Raw genomic sequence first — 17,804 nt, forward strand, 5'->3', positions numbered from 1 at the left:
AGGAATTCAACAATACTTGGTGGGAGGCAAGCTAACAGTTTTGTACCTTCACACACTAAAGAGAAAACAAAACGTTCACCTAGCAGGAGCAGTATTCATTTGCATTTGTTAAAAAGCAGATGTAAAACATCGGTTCTTCTATGGACAAAACCAATCAGCTCTCTCATCTCTGCTCTGGCAGGCTCAAATAACCAAGCTGACACAGCTCTCTTTCATGAGATTCTTCCTACACATGAAATAGTTCCATATGTTTAAATGCTGAGTGGTTGAGCAAGCACAAAATTAATTCATTACAACAATGCCTTCCTATTAATTTTTCTTGTGCCTTAAGGCCTGGTCAATTATAGAACCCCAGCACAATTCAAACACTCTGCTTTGTCAGATTTTTACATCCACTTGAAAGACATCTACAGTCAGGAAGTGGAATGGAAGTGTTAATTTTAAAGATGGTACTGACACTCCCAATCCAGGCACACCTATTAACAGACTGCTCTTTTTAGAGTATTCAAATTACAGAATCACAGAATGGTTTGGGTTGGAAGGGACCTTCAAAGCCCATCTCGTCCAACCCCCCTGCAAGGAGCAGGGACATCTCCAACTAGATCAGGTTGCTCAGAACCCCGTCCAACCTGGCCTTGAATGTTTCCAGGGATGGGGACCACCTCTAGACAACCTGTGCCAGAGCTTCACCACCCTCATTGTAAATTTTTTTTCCTAATATCTAATCTAAATCTACCTCCCTCTATTTTGAAACCGTTACCCCTTGTCCTGTCCAAACAGGCCCTACTGAACAGTCTCTCCCCATCTTTCCTGTAGCCCCCTTGAGGTACTGGAAGGCCGCTATAAGGTCTCCCCAGAGCTTCCTCTTCTCCAGGCTGAAGAGCTCCAGCTCTCTCAGCCTGTTCTCACAGGAGAGGTGCTCCAGCCCTCTGATCATCTTCATGGCCTCGTCTGGACTCGCTCCAACAGGTTCATGTCCTTCTTATGTTTCTTTGCCAGTCCTTACTAGTCCTTATTTAGGTTTTGTATTGTTGTTTTTAAGGCAGTGGCAACATCTCTAAAATGCAAGGACTGTTAGCAGTGCCTGCATCCTAGAGCAGATCCTACTCGCCTCATTGTCCAGACCAGAAACATATCACAGAGCACCACCTTTCCCTCTTTGCTCCTGCACCTGGGCGCATGCACAAAAAGGAACGTGTTTTCCTAGAAATTATGTTCCAGGACTTAATTTTAACACTCTGATGTTCAGATGGCTTGGAGACTGCTTTTCAGGAGACTGCTTTTTCACTATTTTCTAGGTCATGATGGTACATAATTCTTCATTCTCTGTATCATCACCTATTTTTTGGTATTCTCAGCATGCAATCCAATCAGGTTCATGAAAGGACAAATAACTTCTCCTGTCACAGTCACTACATGATACAGTACAAAAAAACATTAAGAAAAAGTAATTTTGTAGAATTGCTTCCTATCACGTCCCATCATTTTCTACTGAGAAATGGGAGAAGCATGCTGCGTTTTGAGTATATTGCAAGGTGCTTAACAAATGAGCACCAGAACCCCCTTTACAGACAGGTTTTGAAAAGCTAACTATCCATACATCAGAGAAACAAACCAAACCAGTATCCACTTCAGTGGACAGCACAATGATTGCTCTATACCATGATTCCTCCACAGAGGAGCTGTGTACATTAACAATTTCTCAGCACAGGCACTAAAGGCAGAAGTAAATGGTAATATGCCACACTGATTTTTACATATTATTACTTTTTCAGCAGACAACTGCACTTAGAACAATAGGGCTAGCTGGAACTCAAGTTTACACTCTCTTTCAAATTGTTGATGCTTTATTTATTCTATACTATTTACAAATGCTGGTTCATTCGAGTACCTTCTTGTGATCTTGGGTTTATTCCACGTACAGTCAGTGCTCCAAGTAGAGACAAATATTTCAGTGGCAATGGGGTCTCAAGCTCAGCTGGAGCCAGGAATCACTGTTTGGTCATATCATCTGTGATACTTCATTAAGCTGATCCAAATAAAGCTACAGCTTCTGTTGGAAATGTGGAACTAAATGCCTCAGGAAGAGCTATCACATGAATAACACTGAACAGCAGCAGTGTGCCACTTAGTACTAGACAACTTATTTCACAGGAGCAAGGAGTCTGCCTCGGGAGGAACAGCCTGCTGAGTATAGCTTGCTCTTTTATAAGACCATAGATTCCACTGAATCGGGAATCATATCTCACCAATAAAAAAGGAACAGAGTACACAAACCCAGTAACTACACATAATACTTCGGAAGATACATGGAAAGGCAGTATTTGTAAACAAAACAGACAATTTAAAATAAGTGGCATGTTGTAGATTCACAATTCACTGTGTTACTGTGCAGCATGGTACAGAAAGCAGTTTAAATGGAAAGCGTAATTCCTAACACAAGTGACCTTGATGCTTATGCTACAGAGGCAAGATGAAATTGGAAGCTCTGCTGAACACTAATGTCACCGAAGTCAGCACTGTTGTGCATACGCTAAGTGACCTGTCCATAACACTATACTGTGTGCCCCGTTGTGACATACGTATCAACAGAAGAGGATGTGATGAATACTTGCTTTAGAAGTCACCCATCAGAGTTTAGCAGCCTTAAATTCTGACATCCATATTAACTTAATGACTGCTATAAAAAAGGTACATGTTGTTCTGTAAATCAGCATCAAATGAACAATCATGCTACACAGGAAGGGATGACTAAGTCACATAAAAAAAACCTGATAGCTTAACTTTCTGAAGGGGGATCTTATTTGATTAAGTTCTCCTCAATTATTTGACCTAGCCTCAAAGCGTTTTAAATCGACTCCCTCCACATGTACACCTCTTAGCATGTCTAATTTCAACTGTGCACACTATTCATACCTTTTTCCCTACAAAAGGGTTGAGAGCTGAAGCTAGAGCAACTTATATCCCCCCCGCCTCTCCTAGTGAAGACAAAATATCAAAATAATTAAAGACTCTCCCACACAAAAAAATAGAAATATATGGAGACAAAGCTATTAGCTTTTAAAGTTCATGGCAAAAGAAGTGTAGAGATACAGAAGCAAAATTCATTACTACTGGAATCAGTGGGAGCTTAGGCATTAGCTTAAATTAAAGCCAACTCTGTCCTTATTTATTGCATAAAAGACCGGTTTGATAAGAAAACAATGTCAGTGCAAGAATACTGAGAGGCCGCTGGTTTCCAGATTGGAGTTCTGTGTTCTGTACTTGCACACCACAAATAACTAAACCTGAGAACTCTCTGAAGGAAAAGCCCACTTAATTTTCATCTTTCCTTTATAACCTTAAAGATGTATGAAATACCTGAAACCAAATTAATTAACAATTCTTACAAAACTACATAAAGTACCTAATGGAGACTTGGACTCACGGCCACAAAGGTGTAGTTCCTCCAGCCTGAAGACAGATAAGCATCTGCAACCTTCCATGACCTCATCATTATAGTGCTGGAGAGGAATTTTTATAGACAACATTTTCCAAGTGACTGTAAAACTTATCTTTAAGAGTAAGATTTAGGAGACTAATCAGTTCTTCCCCTAAATCGATTTCTAGAACACAAGCTCCTTTAAAAAATTTAAAAATAATCTAGATTTTTCAGAAAAGCACTAAACCCACTGATTTATTTTGCTACCCAATTTAGCAGAAAATCATCGTTATCTCTGAAGTAAGATGTACATATTGTTTAGCATTCAAATCAGAACAGATTTTTTTTCTCCTGGAACATGAAGCCCAGGTTCCCAACCTTGACAGCTGTAAACAGCTCTGACCGAGCCAACGCAGTGCTGCCTTCCCAGGTTTGCCAAGACCTCTGCTCTGTGCAATTCTCAAACAGCTGCAGTATTGAGAAGGCCAGGCTGTTCCATGCTGCCTTTCAGAACCCTGAGGACAGCAGCCAAGCAGAGAAACAGTATTACTCCCCTCTCTCCTTGGTGCTAGTCTGACTTGTTAGAAGCAGAATCTAGAATAATTCCCACAGGGGACGAACCTAAGAGCAGAGAGGTAAAGCAAAGAAACATTCTTTCACCAAATAGTTTCTTTCACCAGCTGAGAGCAGGATGCTTCCAAAAAAACCTGCTTCTTAGCGGCACATATGGAAGTTGGATGGCTTGAAGGCAGTCCAAGTACGGTAGTTTTCCGAGAGTGCCTGAAACTCGCTAGCAGCTGGGATGCGCTTTACCATCAGGGCTGTGTCCTCCTGTGCCATACTTCTCCACAGCAGTCTCTGGTAATGAATGGCATTCACAAAAGCATTTATCTCACAACTGAATACTACAGCGTTTGCTACAGGAAGTCCTTGATTCAATGGGCATCCTCACACTTCCTTTCTTTGCAGTTTGGGCAAAAGGCTCATTTTAGAAGGTCTAAGTACCAGAAACATATATTTATATTGTTTTTAACCAGAAGTCTTATAACAGAGTGCATCAAATCCCATATCAACAAAAATCTACCAAAGAGCCATTAAGGAAGGATGACAGCTAGCTCTCATTTACGATTTCATCAAAGGAACAATTTGTTCGACTTCAAAATAGATATTAAAAAAAAAGCTTAGGCCTGTCAAAACATTATTTGACTAGTGAAGTCCTTCAGAAAAATCCATACCGATTTCATGTTTCCCAGTCTAATTAAAACTGTTATTTGTACCTCTAAAAGGAGTACAGGGCAGAAAAGGCAGAGGATTCTTAAGTAATCATCAACTAAGAAAGAATTAATGATTTCTAGGTATAATATTACAGGAAACAATTTCTGAATTATAAAGAGATATTAAACATTTTTCTTTAATGAAGAATGTAATGGGCTGTGCTTAGCTCCCAAAAAGACTTTCCTTTCCATCTGCAATTTCTTCAGAATACTTTTTGTTATCTCATTTCTGTACAGGCAGAGAGAATGCAACATCTCACCCATTGCATAGGATCTGGTAACATGAGACAGGACTTAATGACATACTTAAATATTTTAAATGAATATTCTATTATTTGACTAAGTCTCTGAAGAAGGGCTCATTACTGTAGCACTGCTGCTAGGTGGAATTGTAAGAGGAAAGAACCAACTATTTTATGTAGCCATAGGCAGGAAGATCATCACAATTAGCTATAGGAGGAACGGTGCAGTCGTCTAGGGAGTTCCCGAATGCTGCACTTTGCAAAGGGAAGTGACTTGTTCCTCTCCTCTGGACCGCATAGGAAAATCCAGGTTCTAGACTAGAAGCAATTCAAACAAACCATAAGAATAGTCTGGTCAGAGGGAATGCCCAGTCATCAGTCCCTAATAACCAACATTTTTTATACTCTACTTAATCAGAATAAAGGAAATATGGCTGCATTTGAACCAGTTCAGTCCTCTGTGCATGTATGCACCAAATATAAGGCATGGAAGATGCAAGACAGACTGAGAAGATTTTTTAAATCCTTTGCAAGAATTTATGACAGAAGCCTTTACCCCAAGACTCTTTTTCTCTATTCTATCTATACCTGTGGTTTGCTTGGAAATTATAAGTTTAGGAAAAGGTTGTTCAGCTAGCTCCATCTGTTTGCAGTAAGGATGACTTCCTTTCCTGACACGGAGATCTAGGTTTCTCTGGGACATGAGATCAAAGACCAGCCCTCCTCCTATTATCTCTCCCTGCTGCACTTGTCAGAACACGCGGCTCCTTATCAACAGGCTGAAATAAATTGTTCATAGAAACAATTACATCATTAATAAAAAGAAAGATTCACAAATCCGCGTTCTTTTAAAGAGAACAATGTTGCATTCTAATATAAAAACCACATGGGATCTAGGATTGAAAGCTGATAAAAATCAGCATGCAGGAGATATTCTAGGAGGACAAAAAAAAAAAAAAAAAAGGTGAGGGAAAGCAAGATCTTCCCTGCAACAAAGAAGACGTCAGTGTAGGACGAAAGATTCACAGCCTGCCACAGACTGTGCAGAGAGCCAGGTCTGCATCCCCTGCCCAAGGCGAGGAGCCCTGGGGGCACAGGCGGGGACGGCCCCCCGGCTTCACCGAGCGCGCAGGGGGTTCAGGGCCTTTGCAGGACCCCTCGGGAGACAGGGCTCCGCGGAGCGCGGCCCCCCGCGCCCGGGCCACCGCGGCTGTGCCCGCGGAGCAGGGTCCCGCCAGCTCCTACCGGGCGCTTCGCCCTGCTCCGCACCGGCGGGCCGGCCCCGGCAGCTCCCCGCAGCCCCCGGGGGCCCGGCCCAGCCGCCCCTCTGGCCCGGCCGGACCCCGGGCTTTCCTCCGGCCACAGCGCCAGGCCCCGCGCCCCTCGCCGCCGCAGCCGCCCCTCACGGGAGCCTCCCTGGTCGCCACAGCCGCCTCGGGCCGTGCACCCCGCCCGGGTGAGAAGCCCCCGCCCGGCCACCTTCCGCCCCCCCCGGCCCCGGCGGGTCCCCGCCGCCGGCCGCCCTCACCCGCGGACTCGCCGGTGTTGATCCAGTCCGGGTTCGCCAGGCTGGCGATGGCGAAGATGTCGGCGGCCAGGAAGAGGCATCCTGAAATGATGGTCAGTTTGTCCATCTCCTCCGGCTCCGGCCTCCGCCCGGCTCCCGCAGCGGGCCCGGGCCGGGGGGGCGCCTCACAGCCACGGCTCCATGGGCCCCGCGCTCCCCTCGGCAGCGGCGCCGGGAACGGGAACGGGAGTCCCCCCCGGGACGGAGCCGGAAGCGAACCCGGCGGGCGGGGGGCAGCGGTTACTCCGGAAGAGAAACCCACTCTCCCCGGCGCTCTCCCCCGGGCGGGGCGGGGCTTCCCGCGGGGGGCGGGGAGACCCCGGAGGCCGCGGCGGGCTTTCTCTAGGGAGCGGCGCGCGGCGGGGCGGGGCGGGGCTTGCCGCTGGTGGGCGGGGAGCGAGGCGGGGCTGGCCCTAAAAGGGCGGGCGGGCGGCTGGGCGCGGAGGTGGGTGGTGAAGACGGGCGAGGGGCGGGGCGGGGCGGGCGCTGGTGGGTGTGGCCTATGCGAGGGGGCGGGGCATGCCGCCGCGGGGCCGCTTGGGGGCGCTGTTGCCGGCCGGTGCGCGCGGGGCAGCCGTTGCCTCCGGGCGGGTTTGCTGTGGCGGGCGGCCGGTGCGCGGGGGCCTCGGCTCTTCCTTGTCCCCTTTCCCGGGGTGGGCCCCGACACCTGCCCCAGGTCCTGCCCCTTTGCGGCCCTCACGCATCCCTGTCCCCAAAGGTGCTTTTCCCTCCCTCCTCCCTACCCGGTGCTGCCCCCTCCTGCCCGCCCGCCGGTGGGGCCTGCCAGCCGCCGAGGGAGGTGAAGGCTGAGGAGCGATCATGGGTCAATCTTCACCACAAACCCCCCAAAATCTCGTGTTTCCCTGGCCGCTATCACTGTCCCTTTGAGATGCTGGGTGTTAGCTTAAATTTCAGAGTTGCTTCTGTAGCAATGGCAGGAGCAGGGGAAGCTGGGGGCCTGACCGGCGGAGGTTCCTCCAGGCCTTACACGGCTGTGGAGCGCCACCAAAGCGCTACGTCGCTGCTGTCTGTGCTGTGTGTTTGGGAGAAAACCCAATTAATCTTGACTAGAAAACTCATCCAAATAGAGTGATTTTGGTTGGCACGCTTTCCGTGGATTCGGCTGTATTGAAGCGTGGGGGAATCTGTAGCAAATAAACGAACAATGCACCAAATGTGGGAAACCAGCCTGGTTTTGGCCACAATAACTCTGTGCCTTTGATATTGTCACTCTGCCATGGGAATGCTGAACTAAATTAGTCTAGCAGCCCCTCATCTACATGTACTTGAAAAATATCTAATTGCTTACATATTTTTTTCCTTCTAACAGCAAACATTTATTTTTTCCAGAGCAGCATAACTGGTCTATACAGAACCTCTCGAGAAGCTAAGTGAGCGATTATCTGTGCTGTTTATTTTTATGTAAGTCTTTTATGTAGATGAGAGAATATACAAACAAAATAGAGATATTAGTAAAGTACTCTTAAAGTGTTCAACAGCAATCAGTAGGACTTATTATTTGGAGGACCAAGAGCCATACTTAGGTTCTACTGAAATCACCAATTCTTGGCAAATTTTCTTGGAGAAAATAGTAAGACTTTTAAAGAAAAACAGCTGAAATTGTTCCCTTTAAATAGGAAACAATTGGTGCATGGAAGAAATGGGACAATTGATTTTTTATTTAAAAGATTTTAAAATTGTATTGCACTAACAATGGGAAGCCAGCAGCCTTAAAAAGAAGTTATTTCCAAGAATTATATGCAACTATCCTATAAACCGGCTTTAAGTGGTATTTAAATATCTTTTAGTACAAGCATTATATAAAAATGCCTCAACATGAGTTTTTCTCCAGATAACTCAGCTTCATGGCAAAGGGAATAAAGGAAGGAGGGATGGAGAGTGTACACAAAGGGAAGATAACAATTTTCACTGGGTTTTGATATGCAGGCAAATCTGCAGTCGGAATCCCGTCTTCATACCCTGCAGGCTGTGCGGTCAGTTATTTAATCTTTCTCAGGTTGATTAGGAAATGAGTACATGCCTAAGGATGCTGTGTGGGAGTACAGCACCAGCTATAGATTCTCCAGAAAGCTTTGGGGCCTCAGACAGAGCTGCGGTATTGACGGACAGGCAGCCTAAATCAGATTACTCCTCACTTGCCTACCTGCCTACCCTTCCTCCACAGGCCATTGTGGAGCAGTAGCACGTTTCCAAGAGGTTCACCTAGGACACACCTGCCCAGGGATTTTGGCTCCATAGAAAAAGCTCTTCCTCTGGACTTGATGGAACATACACAGTCTTCACCAGCAATTGGGGATGAAACTAACAGTGAGTTTCCATGTCTCTTGATCATTTCTTGCTCTATTATTGTCCATCTCCTTACTGCTGCCCCAGGACTACTCTTCCAGTCCTGTATGTCAGTATCTCAAACTTTTAAAGTCCTTTTGCTACCAGACAGTTTATGTTCTTCACAGAGCCCCCAGTGCCCCAAATTTTCTTAGTATCAAGAGGCATTCCTGTTCTTGAGCTTGAGTATTTGGAACAGAATTGTAGGCAGATGGCAACAGGAAAAGGATGTTTCATCAGCAGAAGAGGATTGGATGAGATCCTGTGCTGGTGCCTGCAGAACTGAAGGCTGACCTTGGAAAAAGTCAGGACTTCTCCTGAAGTGTTAGAGGAACTGTAATGTAAGTTCTATCAAGTGTCTAAACTTCCTGTAGCACAGAACAAAGAGAAAATCCACCTTCCTTGGAGACTATGTAGACTGATATCAGGTATAGTAAAAAGACAAAAGTCTCATCTAAAAGTGTGAATCTTAGAATTTCTCCTAAATGTTTTGTAAGCTTTGGATTAGTCACAGCTTTCATGGTTTTAAATTTCTCATGTCCAGCAAGATAACTTTATGCAATAAGAAGAATCTTAAAATCAGGATTCTGGTTTCTAATTAAATTTAGCTAGGTTGGTTATCAGCATTTTTTGCATATTGTTTCACTGCTGATCATTTACTGACCTACAACTGCTCATGAATTTTAATGGAATTCAGTGAATAATTTTGCCTATGTAAAGTAGCCTTACTTCATATAATCTGTTTACATGCCTGGGAGTTAGGTACTCATTCTGGAAGTAGGAAACTAGGATTCAGTTCCCCCTTCTGTTGTCTGAAGAAGATTGAAACACACATTTCTTGGAAAGTGACCAAGAACACTGTAGGAAACATTTCAATCCCTTCTACTGATGCTGTTCCGCTTTGCATAAATTCCTGAGCCAGAGAACCACTAGCAGGTCAGACATCTGACCTCTCAGAATTATCAACGCATTAAAATCTGTTCCAGAGTGGGCCTTCCTTTGCTTTTCTGGCACAGCCATAGAAAGTAAGTATTTAATCCAAATGAAATGTAGTATTCTACTCAACACCAAAAAAAAAAAAAAATCCAAATTTTTCATTGGGAAGGAAAAAAAGAAAATCACACCATTCCTGCTTCCTTCTTTGTTGTTCAGCAGCCAGACTGACAAATCAAATGTTCACGTTACTGTACTTTCAGTCTTAATTATTTTAATAGACATTCTGTGCTGTCATTTAGAGTCTGATCCAAAGCTTCACTGAGGCCATTGGAAAGATGACCAAGTTTCTGTATTTTAAATAAAAGGGGTAAAGTTGTGGGAATTTTCATTAAGTGATTCCAGACTGTTGGAGATGGTCTCAAGCAGTTAAGTTATTGTTACCCTACTCTCAGAAGTTCCATTTAGAGATTACATTTTAATATAGAGAAAAAAAAAATATTTTTAGCAGAATACGGTTTGTTTGAGGAGTCTCAAGCACTTGTGTGACAGTCTTAACTTTTCCTGACTCTTGGTAAGGAGAACGGGCTTGAGAGGTGGAGGATTTACTTTATTACCCTATTGTATTTCTTGGTGGAGATGCTGAGATAATGTAATTTATATTGTATTACTTGTATTATGCATTTTAATGGATAGTGGATGCTCAAGAGTATTTTATTTCTGTAGGTGCTAAATATGGCAAGTACAGTGCCTTCTCTCACATCAGCACTAGGGTGTGAAACCAATCTGCTGGAAATTTAGAAATCAATCTCCTCTATAAATATTGATTTGAAAAATCAGATTTGTATAGGAATTCAATCTTTTCTTGAAGTCCTTAATTGCTGACAACTCCTCTGTTACGTTATTCTGTACCCTATTCTCTACCTTCTCTGAATATATTGGCACTTGAAATGAATACTTAACAGCAGTATTGCTTTTTCTCTGGGCAACATGTGTGACTTTTTAAGAAATAAGTTTCTTAGTAAAAACTACTTTCACTATGTTTATTTTGCAGAAAGTTAGTTTATGGAATACACTAACTTTTCATAAGTATTGCTGTTACGGCTTTTTGGCAGCAACTCGGCAGGCAATGCCTATCTAGAGAAGCAATTATGGACAAGAGACTTAACTGTATGGACAATTAAAAATGGGTACAGCACCTGCTCAAACGTCTCCTTAAACATTTTATTGAAGAATGATATCACACTTTCAACTGGTAAAATTTTCCTCTCATTTTTCGAAGGGCAATTGCCAGCACTGGAAAATGTCTCTCAGCACACACGGATTACAGCATTAAAGGCAAATATTAGGATGAGTGAACAAGGATTGGGTCTCATAATCATACAGAATGGGCCATATCTCCAGATAACAAGCCTTGTTGAGAGAGGCTCTGCAGCTAACAATGGAAAGCTAAAACCAGGTAAAAAGAAACTACAGTGATATTCAAGTTTAATAGCACTGAAAGTATTCCTGTTCTGCGTTTATGCTTTGAGCCTGTCTCTGATTTATTTACACTTACATAGATCAAAAGAAACTCAATTTAAAATTACAGAGAAAAGAAACTAGCACAAACTGTATAAAGCTCAGTGCCAGCATTCCAATGTAATGAAATACCTGTGATCTTAAAATAGCTGATATGGGTGACTGTTTCATAATCAGACCAAGATTTAAATCTATATATTGTTCTCCAGCAAAAACAGATTTCCTATTCATCAGCAGGCTTGTCCAAAAATAGTTTGATTATTACCTTTATATAGCAACTAAACTTCAATAATATCATTCTTTGTTCAGTGCATTGTTGTTCAAGTAGTTTCACTCTACAAGTAACACAAAACTTCCCGAAGGCTTGACATTAATTTGCCTTATCATTTGCTTTTTATTTTTCTTTATTATACAGAATAGGTACAAAGTGGCAATGGACTAATCTCTGTGCTCTAACAATCCACGCAGGTGTTCACTTGCCAAATTACGCTTTAAACCCGAGATGTGCCATGTCAGTACTAACAGACTATTACTAGTTATTAAGGTTTCTTGTGGAACATTGGACTCCTATATTAAGCTTGTAATTGAAAGCACTGTAGATTTGACTGCTTCATATGAGTCCCTAGACCAATTACATTAGACTCAGGAACTACAGTTTGGGGACGATAGCGTGCTACGTTATTGCCATTTATTAACTTGTCCCTCATGTAGAAATCTATGAAGCTAAGACTTAAGTGCAGTGAAATAATTTAGAAATTTACTAGCTGTATAGTGAAAACGTGCATCTTTAAATTAGAACAATTTTCCCAGCAGTGTCGTTATAGTTTGGGCAGTCCTTTCTTTGCGCACCTTTCAGAGAGAATTAGAATTCCAAGCATGAGGAAGAAAGATCTACTTGTTTGATGCAATAAAAGCCATCGAGCGGAGTTCTTAATCTCTTTTTAGACAAGGCTTTGCACTTTTGATCCAAGTATAAAAATCTGTGGAAAAATTCTGAGCATAAAATATAAATGGATTTGAATTTGAACAAGTACTTTTAAATTATTATTATTATCTTAGGAGCTGAAAGCTTTAATTATTCCCTAAAAAACCCCTTATGGTATACAAAAGCATATATATGATACTGATTTGGGTGTTGGGTGTTTGTTTTTTTCTTTTTTTACATCTGTAAGGTAAAATATACAGAACATAAATCAGTGAAACTAAGTAGTTCTATTTGCAACAATTTCAAAAAGGCAAGCCTCAAAAGCATTTTCAAGAAAGGCTACAAGAACAACCAGTCAAATTATTTGTGGCATGTGATGTGTTTGATTTACTGCAGCAGGTATTGAACAGTTTAAAGGGTATTGAGGACTGGTTACAAACATTGTCCCTTTGTAGCTGATGTTAAGTTTTTGGAGCCACAAAACCCAATTTGAGCATGCTTCATGGAGCACCTGGATCTAACTCAGCACATTCCACACACACACAAAAGCAAACAGCTAAATTTGTTCAATTCATGTTTAGAGTGAACTTACAAAAACTTAGAGACAGAAGCTGTAAAATTTTGCATAAAATACAGTGTTTTGTAGAAGCTCCAACTCTTAATGATAGCAGAGGCAGCACACTTATTTTGGCATTAATACCAATGTATAGAGCATGAGCCTTGAGAAAAATAGGATGCACAAATGCACTACTTAGGAGTTTTTCTTGCAGTGAATTAGGTTTTATCTTTATGGACTTATTTTTTCACTTAAGTAAGCTGAGTATTATCTATAAAATCTAAAACTGAAACCTATAAGAAGACTTTTATTACCACTTATAGTTTGAAAGAGCTGGTGCCATTCTGCTGACTTTAATGGGGAGGAGGTGGAAATGGACAGAGGTAATGGGAGGCACTAATGTCTTAAAATCCTGCAGTTAAACTCACCAAACTCATATCTCATATATACATGGCCTATTCTCCATGCCAGCAACAAGAAACAGGACTGCTTAGCACCTATGTTTCCTCAAAATGCCTTCATAGCGCAAGAGGCTGTCTCCACGTAAATCTTCAGTGGCCACTAAATGATACTGATCACAAAACCGATAGGTGAACTGGGAAGCTGGGTGGTTCAGACTCTAGATGCTGAAGGAGAGGAGCAAAATTATCTCCATCTGCAGTTCAGAGATGGCTTTGACTTGCCACAACACTGTTGTCAGCACAGTATGGGCAGAAAAAAACAGAATTCTGAAAGAATCTATTAGAAGCCAAGAGTGTCTTGCAGATATTTTAAACAATAAGTGCAGTTCTGTCTATGCATTTTGAAACACGTAATTTGGGTGATTTACCTTTGTTTGAGTCTGGGAACTTAAATAAAACTGTTGGTAAAATGTTTTCTATTGCTTTTTTGTTACCTGCTATCCTGTCATTGTTCCAGAATGTCTTGTCTGCATATTAGAACCAGTATCTTGTGATAAGCTAGAGTGGAGAGAGGGTGTGATGATGATGGACTAGAAAGAGTAGTTAGTGGAAAAAGTGAATGAAAAAATGGTAGTCAGTAGTTCAGGTAAGCAGTTTTAAAGCTGTAGAGTTTTGCTGCAGGCATTTTTAACCCAAAAAGGCTTAAGAAGAAAATAGAGCAGATGGAGAGAGGCTCCTTGCTCTGCTGAACATGGCAGCAGACAGCTGTACTGCTTGTTTAAATCCCCTATGCTGTTCTGTTGCAGTTCAGTACATGATGTTTACTGATAGTGCTTCTCTGTGCAACTGTTTCTGCCAGGCTGCTGATAGAGCCCTAGTCTGCTACAGATTGATTCTGCTTGCCTTTTGCAGTCTCCAAAAATTACAGGCTTCCCAGTAATTGCAACTGTCCCCAAACCCTCGAAGCCCCACTTGTTATACCCCATGGTACATATAGGTGCTGGGGCTTCTGTACTCTGTGGTTCTTGGACGCAGTACTGCTTTTTGCAAAACTGCAGCTCAGTGCTTTCCACTGGCAGCAGGTGATAAGAACATTATTTGCAGCCTTATCCCTTCAAATAAACAAAGAAACAAACAAACAAAACATCACCACTGCTTTTGCTGGAACTCTTCAGTTAGATTCTGTAGCAGCTCTTGAAGGCATCTCTTGCTTCTCCCCTGGCCTTGCCTGGCATTGTCTTGCAATGTGTGGTTGTTCTCAGAGCAGGGGACAGGCACCAGCCACTGAGGAGAGTCAAACCCTGGAATCCTCCAGGGGCCCAGGCAAACACAAGGTGACACGGCTGTTACACATCCAGCATCCACCTAGGTAGACTTGGCCACTGTGGAGGAAAGGGTACGCTTGGCTCCATACCAACAGCTAAACAGCAAGGTGACATACAAGGGTAGGCAGCAGGTGTGTACAGACAAGATATTCCAGCTGTGAAAAGGTACAGGGATGCAGTGGAAAGAAGCCAGCAGAACTGTTAGGAGTGCAGCTGTGTAACCTCAACTCAACCTTGCTGGAGTCTATCTGGTCCCAAATAGTGGTCCCAATAGTATTCACTGTTACACCTTTATCTTGCCTAAAAAACCCACAGAAATGGAAAGTAGCACTGAATAGTCAATCTAAAGTTTAGTACATTCATTCAAAAAAATCCCAAAGTAAGTAAGTGAACTGCAGCTTTCAGGTTAGTTCTTAACAGAGCTAAAAAACCTTTCATTAAAAAAGAAAGCAAAACCAAAATTGCATTCCAGTTGAAGAGCTGCTGAACACATGCTTTTACTTAAAAATGTGAAACATAGTGGTTAAGACTACATGTTTTGTAACACAAACATTTAAAAAAAATGAAAAAGTCTCTTAAACTGATTGCTGTCAATTTTCTTCCTTGGCAGGTGATGTTCTAATAAGAATTGGACATGCTAACATTTTAGGATGGACTCTGCAAGAGCTTAGGCAACTCCTGCACAATATTCCTATAGGAACCACACTACAAATCAGAGTTTACAGAGATTTTGTTGAAGTGCCTCAACACTGGCAAAGTGCAGTTGAATTAATTCCTGAAGTAAAGCTTCCTGTGATGACAGCAGAGTAAGAAATAAGTATTGTACATAACTAGAATTTCACACCTTGCTTATTATTCTACCAGGAAACAAGAAATAGTGTCATAACTTTTTTCATTTTAGGATAAAAAAGTTAGTCTAAGGATTTACTTTAATTTAGAATAGAATAGAATCATTAAGGTTGGAAAAGACCTCTAAGTTAATCATCAAGTCCGACCATCAACCCAACACCTCCAGGGATGGTGACTCCACCACTTCCCTGGGCAGCTTGTTCCAATGCTTGACCACTTTCAGTAAATACATTTTTTCCTAATACCCAATCTAAACCTCCCCTGCCGTAGCTTGAGGCCATTTCCTCTTATCCCATGCTAGTTACTCGGGAGAAGAGACCAACACCCACCTCACTACGATCTCCTTTCAGGCAGTTGTAGAGAGCAATGAGGTCTCCCCTGGGCCTCCTTTTCTCCAGATTAAACAATCCCAGTTCCCTCACTTGCTGCTCACAGGACTTGTTTTCCAGACCCTTCACCAGCTCTATTGTCCTTCCCTGGACGCGCTCCACCACCTCAATGTCTTTCTTGTAGCGAGGGTCCCAAAACTGCACACAGTATTTGAGGTGCAGCCTCACCAGTGCCCAGTTCAGCGGCAGGATTGCTTCCCTACTCCTGCTGGCCACATTGTTCCTGGTACAAGCCAGGATGCTGTTGGCCGCCTTGGCCACCTGGGCACACTGCTGGCTCATGTTCAGCCAGCTGTCAACCAGCACCCCCAAGGTCCTTTTCCGCCAGGGAACTTTCCAGCTGTTTCTGAAATAGAAAATTGTGATTTCAAATGAACAAATACCAAAAGAAAAGTTTACTTTTCTAGCTACAATGAAGACAGGGTCAGGACAAACATTAATTTTAGAAATGCCCCTTCCCACCTCCACAAAGACCATAAAAAGTCTGGCTGGCAATAATACCACTGAAGTCGGAAAGGTCATGTTGATTTGTAACAGCCAAGGATCTTAAACAATTGCAAGTAGCTGATGATATCAAGATGGAAGTCTTGCTACAACAGCTTATCTATTTCTTAATTAGTCTAACTGCTGACAGTGGTTAATGGTTATGACTTTAAAATTAAACTTCAGGAAAAACAAACTCTTCTTGTGAGAGTCACTGCATACAGAAGCTTTTAAAAATACATTGCTCTTAATTCTAAAGGTGGCTCATATAGCAAGTGTAATTAATCTAGATGGGACACAAGGCAGTTACAAGTTTTCCTGAGGCATAAAGTTTTAATAGAAAAGAACCCTCAGAGGTAGGGGAAGGAACAGAAGAATTAACAGGAGGTAATTAGGCTAGAAGAGCAGAAAGGAAGCTTGTGCACCAAGGGGCTTTCCAAGAGATTAAACCTGTAAGCTTATGTTTAAATAAATCAAATTATTTGGTATTCTGAAGGAGCAGAAAAAGGATAGCTTGCTTTTCTGTTGACCAAATTACAACTTAGCTATTATTTCAGAGTCCAAAGGAAACAGTGTGCAAAAGACTATGGATCATTCTATGACTCTGTGATAATAGTATTAGTTGGGTATTAGAGCAGCTTCAGAACTAATGAACTTGTCTTTAGAACAAGTATTTAAAAAAAAAAACTTAAGAATTTGGGATTAGTTAACTAAACGGCTATAGGAATTATTGCATGTTAAAGTAATACCACGCTGTTTATTTTCAGCACAAGTGAGGATGCTGAGGACGAAGACGACACCAGTTCCAATACTGATGATGATCTAGACTTGGAAACTTCCGTATAAATCTTCCCAGTCACGCTGTTGTGTGTTCACTCACAAGTTACCATCAACATCCAAAGTTTGGCAGGTACCAATAGAGGCAGACACTTAGAGTAGGCACAGACGATGGTTGTGATGCTGTACTTCCCAATGATGTCGATGCATTGTGCAGTCCTGAGTTTGATGCTAGTAGTGTCAGACCTCCTTCATGCTGGGCTATTGAAAACCATGAGACCAGTTCCTCTTCCTCCTGCCCTTTCGCATCAGTTACATCCTATCTGGAAGAATTTGCCTTTGTTTCAGAACAGCTCAAAACTTGACTTATTCAAACCCTAGATTTCTGAAGTTGTGTTGTTATCTGTTTTAATACAGGCCTAGACTTTAAAAAAAAAATAATAATAAATCTAAGTGTCCCAAGGTATTTGAAACGATGTATTAGCTATATAAAGCTGTTTTAGCAATGCCCTATCTCCCCTCAGAGATGTCTATCAATGCTGCTTGTGGGACGACATTCAGAAACACTACTGCTGCTAGTCCCAGGCAAGTAGCAGTTATGAGCTCTAAGGTCTAACATATTCAACTTTGAAGGTAAGTTTCTTCATTTACTTAGTATAAGGATGGTGCAGACAGTTTATCAAGAACTTTTCCGGCACATACAAGAATACATGGACAACTAGTGGCAATTACAGTATTGGTCTGCATCACAGTGGTTATTTTTGATATATTTCTTACATCAACTAAAAGTCACCT

The 17,804-nt window shown here is 42.3% G+C and overlaps 2 protein-coding genes across 2 annotated transcripts in view; one reads left to right on the plus strand and one right to left on the minus strand.

Annotated features, from left to right (window-relative positions):
- MOSMO (modulator of smoothened) overlaps positions 1 to 6,780 on the minus strand; it is a 33,379-nt gene extending 26,599 nt beyond the window's left edge. The window contains exon 1 of the mRNA XM_086760200.1: positions 6,466 to 6,780. Coding sequence (XP_086616326.1) covers positions 6,466 to 6,571 — 106 coding nt within the window. The 5' untranslated portion in view covers positions 6,572 to 6,780. The remainder of the gene's footprint in view (positions 1 to 6,465) is intronic.
- Positions 6,781 to 7,911: 1,131 nt separating this feature from the next.
- Positions 7,912 to 17,803, plus strand: PDZD9 (PDZ domain containing 9). Its single transcript, XM_086759593.1, has 5 exons — positions 7,912 to 7,926; positions 8,690 to 8,832; positions 11,066 to 11,242; positions 15,122 to 15,317; positions 17,000 to 17,803. Coding segments are annotated over exons 1-5 (597 nt in total). The 5' UTR covers positions 7,912 to 7,924; the 3' UTR covers positions 17,079 to 17,803.
- Position 17,804: the final 1 nt, after the last annotated feature.

Source organism: Chlamydotis macqueenii, chromosome 15, assembly GCF_036417535.1.
Source record: "Chlamydotis macqueenii isolate bChlMac1 chromosome 15, bChlMac1.mat, whole genome shotgun sequence".
Classification (NCBI taxonomy): Eukaryota; Metazoa; Chordata; class Aves; order Otidiformes; family Otididae; genus Chlamydotis; species Chlamydotis macqueenii.